Source organism: Hyperolius riggenbachi, chromosome 1 (genome assembly GCF_040937935.1).
Source record: "Hyperolius riggenbachi isolate aHypRig1 chromosome 1, aHypRig1.pri, whole genome shotgun sequence".
Lineage (NCBI taxonomy): Eukaryota > Metazoa > Chordata > Amphibia > Anura > Hyperoliidae > Hyperolius > Hyperolius riggenbachi.
This window is the reverse complement of record NC_090646.1, coordinates 239,043,355-239,060,724: the sequence shown is the minus strand read 5'-3', so window position 1 is coordinate 239,060,724 and position 17,370 is coordinate 239,043,355. Positions and strand designations below refer to the sequence as shown.

Sequence of the window (17,370 nt, the reverse complement as noted above, 5' to 3'; positions counted from 1 at the left end):
AGACTGGGTGGATAGACGAGCGCTTTTCGGTGACCACGCCACCGGCCACACTGAAGCATCTTTCTGACAGCACGCTGGAAGGCGGGCAGGACAGCACTTCCAGGTCGTACTGCGCGAGCTCGCTCCAGATATCTAGGTGCTTGACCCAGTAATCCAAGGGGTCCACAGGGGTGTCGGTGTCAAGCACGTTGTAGGACCCCATGTAGTCGGCCACCATCCGGGTCAGGTGTTGGTTCTGGCTTTGAGAGCCGGATGCTGCTGCAGGCACCTCATCTGTAGGCAGCGGTACTGGCGTGGCGCAGAGCGCCTTTGTCAGAGCCAGCAGGTTTGTTGGGCGCCTGCTGCTGCTGGATGCAGGCACCTGATGCTGTGCTTTCTGGACTGTGACAGCAGGGGGGGTGGGAGTCTGGGCGAAGGCTTCCTTCAAGCGCCGAACCAGAATCCGCTGCAAGTCCTTCATTCGGCGCACAGGGTCTCCTCCTACAGGCTGGAACTGAGCTAGCTTCTCCTTCAGCCGTGGGTCTAGCATCAGGGTGATCCAGATGTCCTCCCGAGCATGCATCTGCTTCACCCTTGGGTCACTGCACAGGCACTGCAGCATGTGCACTGCCATGGGGAAGAGGGCTGCCATCTCTGCTGACACATCATCTTCTGCACCGCTGACAGGGCTGTCCTCCTCCTCTGATTCCTGATCCTCCTCCTGCTCTCTCCACCACCGCACCACTGCAGCTACACTCCGCTGTGCCCCCTCCTCTTCATGGTCAGGGACCTCCAACTCCTCAAACAGGAAGTCCTTCTCAACCTCCTCCTCCTGCTGTACAGAGGTGGAATGTGCAGGTGGCTGCTGCTCCTGCTGGATCAATGCTGCCTCTCCCACTTCCAGCAGAGCATCAAGAGCCTTGTCCAGCATGTACACCATGGTCACCCACTCACACAGTGACGCATGGTCCCGGGTGACCATGTTGGTGGCATCCAGGAATGGTGCCAGCACCAAGCACACCAGCTGCATTGTTCCCCACTCAGCAGGGCGGATGATGTCCGGGAGGTGGGTGGTGCCGGTCCCGGACAAGTGCCAACTTGTCAGGGACCGGCACCACCCACCTCCTGGACATCATCCACCCCCGCCATGGTGGCTTTGGCCAGGTAGTGGTTGACAGCCTGCCTCTGTTCCACCAGACGCTCCAACATGGCCAAGGTGGAGTTCCATCGTGTTGCTACATCGATAATCAGCCGGTGCTGTGGGAGCTTCAGCTCCAGCTGCATGGCTTTCAGGGACGCTGTGGCACCACCCGAGCGGCGAAAATGACCCACGTTCGCCTTGCCACTCCCAAAAGAGTGTCCATCCCCTGGTAGGTGCGCAGGAATTTCTGCACCACCAGGTTCAGGACGTGGGCCAGACAGGGGATGTGGGCGAGGTTTCCCCAGTGCATGGCGGCAACCAGGTTGGCCCCATTGTCGGCCACCACCTCTCCAACTTTCAGGCCTCTGGGGGTCAGCCAACTCCTCTCCTGCTCTTGGAGTTTGGCCAGGACGTGGTCTGCCGCAAGTTTGTTCTTCTCCAGGGCGACCATCTGCAGCAGCGCTTGGCAGTGGCAGGCCTTCACGCTGCTGCTAAAGCGGGGGTGTTTGGCGGCGGGTTTGCTGGAGGATGGAACCGGATCAGAGCTGGCACTTCCCCCTGACCCTGCTTCGGGGTGGCACCACCCACTGGGGTGATGATGCTGCTGTCCCCTCCTCACCCCCTGCCACCAAACTGACCCAGTGCGCGGTGAAAAAGACGTACCGGGCTGTCCCGAACCGGCTTGACCATGAGTCCATGGTCACATGGACGCGTGCACCCACCGCATGGTCAAGCCCACGTTTCACGTCAGCCTTCACAAACTGGTCCAGTGCTGGGATGGCCGTCCGTGCGAAGTAGTGCTGGCTGGGGATTGGCCAATCCGGCGCTGTGCACTGCAGGAGTGCACGCATCTGGCTCCTCTCCTGCACAAACGAGTACGGGAGGAGCTGGGAGGACATGGCCCGTGTAAGCAAGCCGTTCAGCTGGCGTATGCGACGGCTGCCGGGAGGCTGAGCCCTGACCACTAACGACTCACTCAGCAGGGTCTAGTGGTGGTGGCGTTTTGTGCTTGGAGGGAGTAGGAAGGAGCAGAGGTGACCACTGAGGAGGACTGGCTGCCTGAACAGGCCTCAGTGTTGGCAGGAGTGGCAAAGGGGGTTATGGTGCTCTGACCACTGCAAGGGCCAGGGCCAGCTTCCTTCAGCCTCTTGAATGCCTCATGCTCAGGTTTGTGCTTTTTGAAAAGATGATTTATGAAGCTGGAGGTGCCATAGTTGGAGGGGTTAGACCCTCTGCTCATCTTCACATGGCACGCATTACAAGTCACAAACTTGCTTTCCAGTGAGGGCAGATGAAAAAACGGCCATATTGGGGATTGCAATTTGCCCTGCCCCTTACGTCGCCCAGAATGGGATGCTGCTGATGATTTTCTCCCAGTGGTGGTTGGGGCCTGGGGTTGAGTGGTGTGGCTGGTGGTAGTAGTGGCAGATGAAGCAGCAGGCTGTGGGTCACGCATTCCATGCCCACTGCTGCTCCTGCCAATCCCTGCAATGCTGATCCTCTGTGCCAGACCCACTGAATCATCCTCCTCCTCAGAGTCAGACCTGACATGATCCCCCTCCTGTGGATGGTAGTCCTGGTCCTTCATCTCGTCATCGTCAACATCAAACTCCCCCTCCTCGAACAACTGCTGGGATGATGAGCCCGCCCCAAACTCCATTTCTGCTGACACATCATGGACGACGGACTCCCCCCCAACAATTACTTTCACCATCTCAGACTCTTCCACAAAGCCCATTACTTCCAGAATGTGTTTTGTAGGGCTGGTGGTGGCCTGCTCGTCATCCACCATCAGCTGTATCACAGGCGCGGTGTCTTACTCCTCCAATTTGCGCCACTGACCCTGCTTGAAAATGGCCGCTAGCCCGCTACACGCTGCTGTGTCTCTGCAGCGTGACTCCCCCTAACAGCTGGACGGCCAGTGGGTAGCGGCAGAATGGAGACTGATGCGGCAGAACTGCTGACGGAGGCCGCAATGTTGCTCCCTCTTCTCTTGGCCTTGCTGACCCTCTCCCGGTTGCCAGTGCCAGACATAGTACAAGATATGTAATGTCACAGATGATGTGGGGTACTTGTACTTTATTAATAGCGGGCTTAGACTTTGAATCAGCACGGAGTGACAGACAGCAGGGTAGAACAAGACACACTGACACTGCTCACTGCTCAGTCAGCAGCACTGCAATAATCTGTAGTAGCTAACACAGTACTACTCTGACTCTCTAACAACTACTAGCTAGCTAAGGCTAATAGCAGGCCGGCCAGCAGCAGGAGGCCTGGACTGTGCACAGCACACACAGACACAGACAGGACCTAACTAGTAGGCAGCTGCTGAAGCTCAAAATCTGACTGACTGACACTAACAAATTACACAGGCTAGCTAACTACAACACAATATAACAGTAGTGTAGTGAAGGTGTTTATGTGTAAAAACGCTGGGTTTCACCGTGTGATAATGCACTTGCTTAGCCAAACAGCACTGGAGTGTCTCTCAGTGCGCAGTCACAAGCAATGACGAGATTCTCATCATGGCCCCCCTCCTTATATACAGGAGGGACTGGCCAAGGTTCCCCTCTGTGATTGATTGCTTAGGCCTTAGGCTGGGAGCCCTCTGATTGGCTCAATGATGTCATGGACGTCATCTCCATGGTTACAGTATCCGGATTCGGATATCCGACGGGTATCCGCGGACATCCGGGTATGCGACCATATATCCGCGGTTTGCTATCCGGATTTGGGACCAGGTATCCAGAATCCGAATCCAGTCAGATAGCTGAAAAAAGTTTGGATATCCGGGTTACCAGGGGGCTTGGCCAATATTACAATCAGATCCAGATATCTTGTGCTGTATTTCTCCCCATCCTTCTATTACAGCTAAGAGAAGCCCAACACTGAAGGACAGATTATGTTCGAGCCACTTAAGATCAGTGGGTGGCAGATCACAGGCGGGTTGCCTGCGAGGGAGCTTTCCCTGCGGTGCATGTAATATATATCCTTTTATGCTGAGGCAAACCCACATTATGGATTCTTCAAATACTAAGGAATTTACATTGAGGCAATATATCAATTGCAAAACTAGGGGTGTGATATATGCACTTAGATGTTCTTGCCCAAGAATCTATGTGGGACAAACTACGATTGCCTTAAAAGTACGCATACAACAGCATTTATCCAAAATCAGACTAGCACAACGAGATATGGACGAGGGGAAGACTTTGACTTCAGTGGCTGCCCATTTTTACAGGCTCATGGTAGCTCATATGCAGGCCTACAAGTTATGGGCTTGGAGCATATCAAATCCACCATTAGGAGGGGTGATGTGGTTATTAGGTTATTACAGAAGGAGGCCAGGTGGATCTATAACCTGGGTTCCAAGTCTCCTCATGGTCTTAATGAAGAAATTGATTATACAGGTTTTTTGTAAAAAGTTAAATTGCTAATATATGATTTGTTTTGTTTCAGATATCTCGTACTCACCTGCCCATTTTTCCAAATTTCTATTGATTTCTAGCTTGAAGGACTTATAATGGATTACTCGTATGGACTTTTGGACTTACCTTCAGCAATGGATGATTGTTTTTTGCTTCTCTTTTTGAGCGTCGTATTGTGTTTCTCGTGTGGACATGTGCCCCTGGACTGCAATCTCTTACCTTTCAGATGAACTTTGAACTTTTACATCGTGAATTTTGGGCTTATGTATTGCCCATAAATTTGGATTGATGTCCTTTGTGGAATGCGATTATACAGGCTCTGCTGTAATGTTTGTAAATATTGTTTATTTTCTGTTTATTATATTTTTGTAGAGATCGCTGATTTTTATCTGTATATGTTTCCTATGCAATATATGTAATAAATATCAGTAAGTTCAATGGTTGTACAAATTTATGGTTGCATGAATATTATATGTAGTGAAGGACATAACTGTCCTTCTGCATAGTTCAGGCTTTACCTCTGCGCTGAACATACTACTGACGATATTGTCCCTCTCTGCAATCCATAGACTTACGCTTCCTGCATTCCAGCGTTGTCTCCTTCCTTCCAGCGGCTCACTCTCTCCGTATTGGTCAGCTTATTGTGGGCGGATCACGTGATGCGCGTCTTGCGCTCACGTGACCGCTCGGCGTTATATATATTTATTTAATCGGCATTCTCGCCGGTTTGACACAGGACGCCCCACTCTTGATAAAGCAGCGTGACTGCCGCGACACCAGTAGAGTAGTCTACCGGGGGCCTCCTTCCTGCATTTAGACACCTCTCATGTTTGGATTGCCACCCGGGTCACGTAAGCCTCGCTCTCCCTTCCATTCCGCATTGCCATTGCGGTCCCAGCATCAATTCACTATATAATATTCAGCATCCTTGGGCTGTTTATGGTTTAGCTTTGTAGTTTACTATATTAATTATATGCACCCTTTGTTTCACAGGTCTTTACTTGTATATATATTGTGGTTGTCACTTTTTGCAATTTTATATGATATTTCACTAACTTAAGGTTGGTTGTTTGATCTTTCACCATACTTTGCACTTTAATGGACGAGGCAGTCTGAACCCGGGTTCAATCTCTGTGGCAGCTCTCAATTTGAGCTACTCAGGTGACATAATTTATTATCTATGCTTATTATAAGCTATTATTGATTATATACTCTTTGTGTTATGCTGATATTATCTATATGAGGTGTCCTATTGGTTTTTAGATGTTTTTAATCTATTTTCTATGGTGCTTTGTGAAGAGTTAATAAAATTGCTATATTTTTTCCTACATATATATGTGTGGTGCTGTATATGGTCATATCCTTCTCTGTTTAAATACTTTACTTAGTGGCTTAGCACACACTATTTTCCTCAGTGCTGCATGAACTTCTCCCTTTCTGTTCAAAATCCAGTTCTATCCATGTGAGTTCTGTTTCCTGTGAAACTAGAAAATAACCGTATTCCTCTTGGAGCATAAGCCTGGTGTAAAGCCGGAAGGGAACACTCTGTACATTTACCTTGGCAGTTTGAACAGCAGATCCATATCCTGTGGTAAAACCACACCCAAGAAGACAGACTTTATCCATGGGTGCCTTATCATCAATCTTAGCAACTGCGTCAGCAGGCATCACAATGTATTCAGAAAAGGCGCTGATCCATTCAAAGTGATGCACTGTGTTCCCCTTGCATGAGAACCTGGATGTCTTGTCAGGCAGAACATTCTGCGATTCCTCAAAGCTACATTGAAAGAGAAAACAAGGGGATTACTCACACGTCAATGCTGCACAAATCTGTTTGCTATAAAAATTTTATATAAATATTTCTATTTCAATATGTAGAAAAATGTGGGTGATTGGTGAACAGAAAGACTCATGTAATCACAAGCAGTGTGTCCAGGCAGCAACGTATTCACCATTCTCCACTAATTCACATCTCCCTGACTGTGTAATTAGCAGCAAAGAGCATGAGCCCTTGTTTTCTTTTTTCACATCAGAATGATTACCAGATTGGGGCAGCCTGTGAAAGAACTATCTAGTCTTTTATTTGGGGGGGGGGGGGGGGGGGAGAGATAATTGGGATGGCCGTGCTTATATTTGTGTTTGTATTTGCACAACTAAGCATAGATGGAAATGGTAAAGCATAGTATACCACATGTAAGAGGTAAAATTGCCAGACATTGGATGTATGTACCGGGATTTAGGTTGCTGCAACAAGGTGAGCATGATATAGCTGTCCTATATAGGAAACCTGAGGTGAGAGGGCTATGGATGCTGCTATATTTATTTCCTTGTAAACTATGCCAGTTGCCTGGCCACCCTGTTGATCTTTGGGCATAAGAAGTGTCTGAGTCAAAACCCTGGAACAAGCATATGGCTAGTCACCTCATCTATTGCATGCTTGTTCAGGGTCTATGGCTAACATTATTAGAGACACAGGATACTAAGGTTCATAAAATGTGCAACAAGTCTGCAACAAACTGGACAATTAGGATCTCCTTGATATTCTCTATTAAAGAACACTTTACAAAAATCATATCACCAGAGATAGCAATCCAGGCTAACTTAAGCAAACTACAATATACAGATAAAGAGTACTTACTGTGTTTTAAAGCAATAATTACTGTTTGGATTTAGACAAGAACTGCACTTCCCACACTGAGGAAGGCAAAGTGGAATGACTTTATCACCTAAAGAGAAGCAGATTATTGATATTGTTAGTGGAATTCTTCATTTTAGCATTTAAAAATGTTGTTAAAGATACTGAATTAAGAAACTGCACAAAACGCTGCAAGGAAATTTGAGTGCAGCATGCATCGCCATAGACCATAATGTGAATTACGGCTATAGCGGTGCTCAGACAATAATTTGGATGCTGTCAAAAGATGGAGCCTAAATTAGTATAAAAGCAGGGTAATGCAATAGCTGGCAGCCAGATTACATCTTACCCCCTGAGTCCATGGCGGCCGGCCTGGAAGGGGAAATAGTAATGAATGCTGCCAGGGCTTTTTGCAAGAGCAGGATGAGCCATTTTTCTGCTTCACCCTGGCCCAAATGTTACAGCGTTGTTCTTGCATGAATGCACTAAATTATGCTCTGTGTGCAGTTTCAACATTACTAATAAGAAGAGTAAAACAGTAAAAAAACATGTTTTATTATTATTAATTTTAATAAATATAAAGGGCATTGGAAGCCCTAATTTATATCAGCTAGGTAACTTGTGTGTGATACAGATCAGAAGAGATAGGAGAGAGATGCACAAAGCTTTTAGGCCTCTTTTCCATGGACTGTTTACCACTGTTTACCACTGTCTGTGGAATAGTTCAGTTGCCCAGCAGCCGGCCACAAGCTTTATTCGGCTGCAGTTACAGGCAGCCAAATGGCAGTGCTTGGTAACAACCCGCGTTACGGGATGTTCAACAAGTGGTGGTGTTACCCAGCAGCAAAGAAACGTCTCTTGTTGCGTCTGAGCACAGCAAACCAGCAAGTTATGAAACTCCAATGGGGGGGCCACCTGTCCGCCACCCCTACTGAGTGCTGGTAAGCTCCCTGCCATTGGACAAGAGCAGCTGACAGGTGGCAGAAAAGGATTACGATGAAATGGGGCCCAGGCAAGATGGCAGTTAAGGGCCACCGCTTGTGGTCACCTGGCTTTTTTTTTAGTAAGGTTTGGTGGGGGCTAGGAAAGCAGTGTTATTTAATTGGACTATAGAACATGGAAGAGCTAAATGAAAGCTCAGTTCAGGTTTGCTGTAAAATACCTGGTTTTAGATGAGTTACACCATTTCCAACACTTTCAATTATTCCAGCTCCTTCATGGCCAACAATAACAGGAAACTCCACCCCTTTAAATGTCCCCTGGATTGCGTGATCATCAGTGCGACATATTCCTGTGCTCACCATCTAAATACGTTTAAAAAGGTAAAATGATTGGACATTTGAATCAAGTTTGATATTATAATACACATAAAAGTACCTACTGTATGTACTACCTAGGCACATTAAAATGTTTCTGAAACCTCTTGAGAACTACAGTAAAAGAGTGATCATTACTTCTTTTCATTGCACACCAGACATAGTTACTAATAAAATAATCTAAATATGAATATTCTTCCTAGTCACAGTTACTGCAGTTAATCGTGTTTTTTTTCACTGTTTTCCTGTAAGAGTTATTAAACTGCAGCCCAGACCCTCATTCACTAGACAGATAATAAACTGGTCACCGCCATAGGCCGCAATAGAAATAGCAGCTATGGCTGTGCTGATAGGGTAGCTGAGGTGCCAGAGTCTGGCTATAGTAAAACCAAGCTCTGGTTAGTGGTGCTGAATGGGGCAGTAGCGCTGGAGTTTGGCTACTGGGCCGCTGCGGTGATTACGAGTCGCAGCTGTGACTGTGGCGATGGAGTTTGGCTACACAGTTGAAATGTAGATATGTTAGCAAAAAAGAAAAAATAGAAGCAGCTCCCACATTAGGAGATATGTCACCAGGGAAGAAAAAAAAATCTCCTTGGCACCAAAAGCTAGCCAATGTCTAACTAATGCCTACAGGTAAAGTTGGAAAAAAAATTAATATCATGCAAGAGTTCATGTATTTCAGTAATTCAACTTAAAAGGTGAAACTAATATATGAAATAGACTTATTACGTGCAATGCAAGAAATTGCAAGCCTTTATTTGTTATAATTTTGATGATTTTGGCTTTCAGCTTATGAAAACACCAAAATCAAAATCTCAGAATATTTTATAAAATCAGTAAAACAAAGATTTAAATTGAAAAATGTCAGACCTTTCAAACATATAATCATGCATATATACTCAGTACTTGGTTTGGGACTCTTTTGCATTAATTACTGCCATAGAGCGGTGTGGCTTGGATGCTGTCAGGCGTTATGCTTCAATAGTCACCTTCAGCTCTTCTGCATTGTTCGTTCTCATGTCTCTCATTTTTCTCTTAGAAATGCCCAGTAGATTTTCTATGGGGATCAGGTTAGATGGGTTTGCTGGCCACTCAAACACAGTAATCCCATGATCATTGAACCAGGTTTTGGTACGTTCGGCAGTATGGGCAGGTAAGATAGCACAGAGAACAAAGGTAACCCTGCAGGAGTTGCAGAGCTCCACACCAGAGAATGGAGTATCTATCCATAGGACCATAATATGCCATAAACTCCATAAAGCTGGACTTTATGGAAGAGTGGCCAGAAAAACAGCCATTACTTAGCATTTACAATAAGAATGCACATTTAGAGTTTGTCAAAATGCATGTGGTCAACTTTCCAAATGGTCAGATGAAACTAAAATAAAACTTTTCGGGCACCAAGGAAAATACTATGCCTGATGCAAACCAAACAAATCCCATCACCCAACACCATCACCACAGAAACTTGTGGGTGGCAGCATCACAATATGGGGATGTTTTTGAGCAGTAGGGACAGGCAAACTGCTCCAAGTCGAGGGACAAATGGATGGGGCTATATACATACTGTAGATATTCATGAGCAAAACCTGTGTCAGTCTGTCAGTGATTTGAAACTAGGACAGAGGTTCACCTTCCAGCAGGACAGCTGAGTGGTCCGAAGCATACTGCTAAACCAAAACTTCAGTGGTTTAAAATGAAACATTTAAATGTGTTGGTTGGAATGGCCTAATCCATACATCCAATAAAGAATCTGTGGTCAGACTTGAAGATTGTTGTTCACAAACAAAAAGTAAAAAAACCTTTAACATGAAGACGGTAGAGCAGTTTTGCCTTGAGGAAAGGGGCAATAATCCCAGTGAGAAGATGTGGAAAACTCATAGAGACTTGTCCAAAGTGAATTGCAGCTGTAATTGCCATAAAGATGGCTCCACAAAGTACCAACTTTAGAGGGCTGAATAGTTCTACATGTTGAAGTTTTCAGTTATTTCGTTGTTTGCATCTCAGGCTGATTTTACACTTTTACACACGCGGCAGAGTGCACCAACAGGGTCATATGCATAGTGCCCCAACACCCCCCCACCCCGCTCGCCCCTTTGCCCCTTCTTGCCCAGTGATGAACTCCCTGCTAGACAGGAAGTACATCACTGGAATTCCCAGCTTTCCTGTCCTATTTGCATTGTTCTGCACATGCGTGCTGCACTGCTGGCGCCCAAAAATGTAAATATTCTGCGTCATGCATTGACTTCTGTACATTCTGTCACCGCTGTGTTGCTGCGGAAGTCGCACAGCAAAGCGCTGTTGACTTTAATGCGCTGTCGGCTACAAATCGGAAGCTTCTGGTGCAACACAACATGGTTAGTGTACTGGGCCCCATACACTTTCTTTGCTGTTGCAATACCCTGCATGCAGAAAGGGTGATGCAACGCTAAAAAGTGTCTATGTGTAAAACGGCCCCAAAAATCTAATAATACATCTTCCAAGTTGTAGGCATGTTCTGTCAATGAAACAATGCAAACTCTCAAACGATTCATTTTAATTCCAGGTTGTGGAAAAACAAAACATGAAAAATGCCAGCAGGGGTGAATACTTTTGCAAGGCACTCTTAATATGGCAGCCTCCATATCCCTCTCGCTCCAGGATCCCTTTAACCTCCTGAGCGGTATGGACGAGCTCAGCTCGTCCATCACCGCCGGAGGCTGCCGCTCAGGCCCTGCTGGGCCGATTTTTATCAAATAAAGTGCAGCACACGCAGCCGGCACTTTGCCAGCCGCGTGTGCTGCCTGATCGCCGCCGCTCTGCGGCGATTCGCCGCGAGCAGCGGCGAAAGAGGGCCCCCCTAGCCGCCTGAGCCCTGCGCAGCCGGAACAAAAAGTTCCGGCCAGCGCTAAGGGCTGGATCGGAGGCGGCTGACGTCAGGACGTCGGCTGACGTCCATGACGTCACTCTGCTCGTCGCCATGCCGACGATCTAAGCAAAACAAGGAAGGCCGCTCATTGCGGCCTTCCTTGTTTATTATGGGCGCCGGAGGCGATCGGAAGAACGCCTCCGGAGCGCCCTCTAGTGGGCTTTCATGCAGCCAACTTTCAGTTGGCTGCATGAAATAGTTTTTTTTTAATTAAAAAAAAACCCTCCCGCAGCCTCCCTGGCGATCTCAATAGAACGCCGGGGAGGTTAATCCTTACTTATGTTTCATTTATTCTTCCAACCCAACTTCATGCCTTAATCACATCACTGCTGGATTCTTGCATTGTCCACTAAGCAGGCCTTACAAATAAAGACCTACATCTCCTGCATCTAGTACAGAATGCTGCCGCAAGAGTGTTAACAAGCCAACACCGCCATGGCCACATAAAAATGGCTACCCATAAAATGAAGAATACCTTTTAAAATTGGGATGCTTACAGTCAAATCCCTACACGCTCTAGGCCCTGAATACCTGAAGGTTTTGCTGCAACTGCATCATACCTCCAAAAATTTCAGATCAAAAGGATGTAATAAGTTGACCACTTCCAGAGTTCAACTAAAACCTTTGGAGCTAGAGCTCAAAACTGAAAAGCCACCGATTTAGTCTGGCATTCACGAACACATAACTTTTTCTCCTGTACATATCACTATGTACTGATTTGATGGGAGAAAAGCTCTTTACAAATGTTTTGTTGTTATTGTTGTAATATTGTATTCAAATCTGGGGTTTGGTATCTTGACAGCAGAATAATGCAATAGCCAAGTATCTGAACTTATACTTTGCAGCTAATATCCTTAGTTAATATTTTTTATGAAGTTTGGAAAAACATTTTTACAAAACCATATAGACCTTGTAGTGAATAGAGGATGATGATGGTATCCATTCAGTCATATCCAACTCTTGGTGATTCTGTGGGTTAGCTCTCTCCATGCTGTCCGATCTTGTACTATTTCCGCCAGTTGCCTTAAGCTCAATCCCGTGTCGGCTTTGATGGTGTCAAGCCAACGCGTTCTCTGGTGGCCTTGTCGCCTTTTGCCACTGACCAGTCCTAGCATTAGGCCCTTCTCTAAGGAATTTGATCGCATCACATGGCCGAAATATGTGATTCTGAGTCTCGTGATCTTGCCTTCCAGTGACATGTCTGGTCTTATACGTTGCAATACTTCTTTGATCATCATCCTTGCTGTCCATGGAATGCGAAGCAACCGTCGCCTGCACCTCAACTCTAAGGAGTCGATTTTTCTTCTATCTGCCTTTATTAGGGTCCAACTTTCGCAGCCATACATGGTTATAGGGAAAACGATGGCATGATCCAGTCTACACTTGGTTGTAATGCTAATGTCTTTGCTTTTCCATACTTGGGTCATGCTTTCCATCGTGTGCCGATGGTTTTCCAACGTTTTATTTCATGACTACAATCTCCATTTCGATCGATCTGAGAGCCAAGAAAGGTGAATTCCTGCACACACTAAATCTTTTCATTGTCAACTGCTATCTTGATATTGCCGTCATCTACTGTTGTCACAATCTTGGTCTTTGGATAATTAGGAGAAGGTCGAACTTTGCACTTTCACTCACACTTTTAACAATTTTTAACCAATCAGTGTCTCCATGGGGTGTTTGCACTGTGGCTTCTTGGCCGTCATATAGTGATCTTATCAGCTTAACCAGATGAGTTGGCATGCCCAGGTTGCCTAAGGCTTTCCACAGCTTATCATGTTCGACACAATTAAAGGCTTTTTTATAGTCGATAAAGCACGTATAGACATTCTTCTGATATTCGTGGGATTTCTACAAGATCCATCGAAGATTCGCAATGCGATTGCGAGTGTCATGACCTCTTCTAAATCCTGCTTGATCATCAGCTAACTCTCCCTCAATGACTGGATTGAGGTGTTGATGTAGGATCTTAAAAAGCACTTTGCTCGTGTAAGGAATGAGGGCAATTGTGCGGTAGTTAGAGCAATCTTTAGAATCTACATTCTTTGGTAAAGGAATAAAAACTGACCATTTCCATTCTTTTGGCCATGTGTTGGTTTCCCAGATTTTCGGGCATATTGCAGTGATGGTTGCAATCGGTATGAGTCTTAGCATTTCAGACGATTTCAGGTCGTAGTAAATTCTGTCAATGCCAGGGGCCTTGTTGTTAGGTAATTGGCTTATTGCCTATGCAACATCTGAAAGGATGGTTGGCTCTGATTAAGATTTCATGGTTTCTTTTTCCTGAATGTCTGGAAGTTCACCCTTGTGAGCATATAGTTCTTCTATATATTCCTGCCATTTGTTTTTGATGCTGCATTGGTCGGTCAGATCTTTGCCTTTCTTATCTTTGATGGTCCCTTTATGTGCTGAGAAGTGCATTCGAAACTTTTTCACTTGTGCAAAAGCATATCTGGTATGACCCCTCACAAACTCCTAATTAATTTGCATTGATGGTTCAAAAATATGTATTATTCATCCTATTATCAAGAAGTTTTAAATCAGGATGATACCATTTATTGGCTAACTACAAATGAATAAGAATAAACAAGCTTTCGGCCTTGCAGCCTTCCTCAGGTTTATATCCTGTTAGTTTGCAGGCTGGTGGTACAGACAGCTTATATACATGCAACATCAAAAGGAAAAACAGATATTTTTTTCAAGCATAAATACATCATTAAGATGCCTTAATACAAACAGACCATCTAAATGGGGTAAGATAAGGATCCTTGTTTACTTTATTGCTCACAGACCTGGTATTAGGATTGACCCAGAGGTATCGTAAATTCTTAGTTCACAAGTTCAGCTAGGGTGGCTGAGACAGTTCATATATCATCAATCTCATACCAATATAGAAAGTTGTTGTCCTTATTCAGACCCTTCTGCACAGCTTTGAAACAATTTATAAATTTTGTTTCTGCTATTAATCGGTCATTTGACGTTTTGAAGCCGCCCTTCAGGGCAGTGACACGAAGATCATCCATGCTGTGTCCGTTGGACCGAAAGTGTGTAGCAACTGGGAGCCCAGATTTGGTATCATTAATAGTGTGCCTGTGTCCATTCATACGTTTGCGCAGAGTTTGTCCAGTTTCTCCCACGTACATAACATTGGGGCATTTAGCACACATGATCAGATATACCAGATTGGTGGACCCACAAGAAAATTTACCTTGTATTCTGTACTCCTGTTGTGAACCTGGTATCGTTACCCTGTCAGTGGAGTAAATGTGTCTGCAGGTCCCACATATTTTTTGTCGGCAGGGTGATGTACCGTTTTGTTGAGGCCTATTCAAAGAGCTCCTGACAATCATCTGTTTTAGATTGTGTGGTTGCCGATATGACAAGAGTGAAGGTTTAGGGAATATCGTTCTCAGTCTGTGATCCTTGTGTAAAATGGGATGAAGTTCCTTAGCAATCCTCCTTAAGATTTCCAGGTGTGGGTTGTAGGTGACAACCAAAGGGACACGTTCCTCTTTCTGGTTTTGCTTATATTTCAGGAGTTCAGTCCTGGGGATGTTGCTGGCTTTCCTGATTTGGGCCTCAGCCATGGGAGGACTGTAACCTTGTTTAATGAAAGTGTTCCTAAGGTGATCCAGGTGCTTGTCTCTGTCCATCCTGTCAGAACAAATCCGGTTGTACCTTATAGCTTGGCTGTAAATTATAGAGTTCTTAATGTGCTTGGGATGAAAACTGTCATATCTTAGGTATGTGGGACGGTCTGTAGGTTTGCGATACACAGAGGTTTGTATGTTGTTACCCCTGATGTATATGGTGGTGTCCAGAAAGTTAATCTCTGTGTGAGAGTAAGTAAGTTTCAATTTGATTGTAGGATGGAAGGCATTGAAGTTCCTGTGGAACTGGAGAAGATCATCCTCACTTGCGGACCAGATGATTAAAATATCATCAATGAAGCGGAAGTAGGCCAAGGGTTTTATGCCACATGCATTGAGGTATTCCTCTTCGATTTTGGCCATGGATAGATTTGCATACTGTGGAGCGAATCGCGAACCCATTGCCACGCCCATCTGCTGTAAATAGAGGTCCTGTCCAAAAGTGAAATAATTATGAGTGAGAATGAATTTGATCAGTCCAGTAATAGGCTTTACAGGTATGCCCTGACCCTGAAGATATTTACGGCAGGCCGCAATACCATCATCATGGGGAATGTTCGTGTACAGGGACTCCACGTCCATCGTGGCCAGTATGGTTCCCTCAGGTACTGGGCCGATGGCTGACAGTTTGTTCAGGAGGTGGGTGGTATGGATACAAAAGCAGGAGACAGGATATACACATCAACAAATGTCTATAAAAAGGCCAAAGCATTGCATGCAGACTTTATATTAGGGTAAGAGAAGAACAAGAGATAAGAAAGAGAACAGAAAAAGTATAAAGAAGAAGAGGACAGGGGAAAAAACGATAGTAAAAGTAGATTAGCCAAGCTTACTCTGAGAATAAAAGTTAATTGAAACTCTGGGCAGAAAAATTGTAAAATACACTATAACTGAAAAGTAGTGCCCCCTCCCCATTCCCTGCAGCTAATATCTTTATTGGTGATATCCCAATAGTGGGAGGCCTATAGAGATGATCAATGAGATGCAAATACTTTTTTTCATTGCATTCAAATTCCAGGTAAAATATATACAGCTTGAAATTAATTTAATTAGAATTACTTCCTGACATTTTTTATTGGTCCAAGGTCAAGCTGCATGGCATTTACATGATATATGAATGCAATGAGAAATGATTTGCTTCTCATTGATCATCACTAAAGGCCAACACCCAAACCATTACCATTAGCTGAGACAGCCTCATAGCTGAGTTGTCAGCTATACTGCTAACATGCAAAGGCACAGAGCTGTCAGGGGTTGCAGGTTACCATACAGAATTGTTTTAATTGTATCAAACTTAATATCTTAATCAAACTGTAAAATAAAAATGACTTTGTAGGCTATTTAGCAATGCCAAGTTCCAAATGTATAACATATCAGAATTACATTAGCTAACATGCTTGTAAACTTTACCTTAATGCGAACTTCATTTGCTTTTGGTGGCTGCACCTCAACCTCCTCAATCACAAGGGGCTTGCTTTTCTCCCAGGCTACGGCAGCTTTGCATTTTATAACCTTTGATCAATAAATAGGCACAGTTTAATAAGAGATGTACATGTGTTCTGCTCTTATATTGCAGACTTATGAGATCTTAGCACAGTTGCAGTGCTAAGATCGATATTAGACAACATTTATGCTGATATATTTTCTGATGTCTTCTGGTGCAAAGTGGTAGAATAGATAAATAATCGATATTTGGAACACCTGATCTACCATGTATAATGTAAGCCCTACATCACATATCAAGCTTCTATCGTATCTCTTTGGCACTGTTCCTGGAGATGAAGAGCGGAAGTGTTTTGACAGCTGCTTCTGCCTATCCCCAGACTGCATTCCAGCCTCTGAAGATAGAAGAACAAATAAATACCCACCCACAACAAAAATAATGATTGCACAGCCGATCAATCAAAATTATTTATTAAATGTCATAATTACCGGTAGTTCATATAAACAACAATCAGCATCAACATCAATAAATGTAAAAAACAACTATAATTAAAACTAATCCTCCTGCAAACCATTCAAAGCAAGTAGTTATCTCAGCTTGTTAAATTTTATATTGCATAGATGTGCTACTTTTGTATGATCACAATTGTATGATGCATGGTCAGATTAAGTTTTATTTTGTTTGCATTTCATTTCAGGTCTCTTATTGCAACAAAATGTGCAGGTCAGTACACCTAGGCTGCACAGCTGTGCAAACTCTCACTAAGCTGAAAAGTAAAATAAGGCATCACAGGCAAGGCACTGGGGTAAATCCAATAAGGCAACATAAACAGCAACCAGAACATGTAAATCTCTGTAATCAGCAATTAT

At 44.7% G+C, this 17,370-nt stretch overlaps 1 protein-coding gene across 1 annotated transcript in view; it reads right to left on the bottom strand.

Annotated features, from left to right (window-relative positions):
- LOC137504017 (alcohol dehydrogenase 1-like) overlaps positions 1 to 17,370 on the bottom strand; it is a 51,502-nt gene that overhangs the window by 33,585 nt on the left and 547 nt on the right. Inside the window, exons 2-5 of the mRNA XM_068231908.1 lie at positions 16,468 to 16,569; positions 8,346 to 8,487; positions 7,187 to 7,274; positions 6,106 to 6,325 (exon numbers count right to left, since the gene is read on the bottom strand). Of these exons, the coding sequence (XP_068088009.1) occupies positions 6,106 to 6,325; positions 7,187 to 7,274; positions 8,346 to 8,487; positions 16,468 to 16,569 (552 nt within the window). The remainder of the gene's footprint in view (positions 1 to 6,105; positions 6,326 to 7,186; positions 7,275 to 8,345; positions 8,488 to 16,467; positions 16,570 to 17,370) is intronic.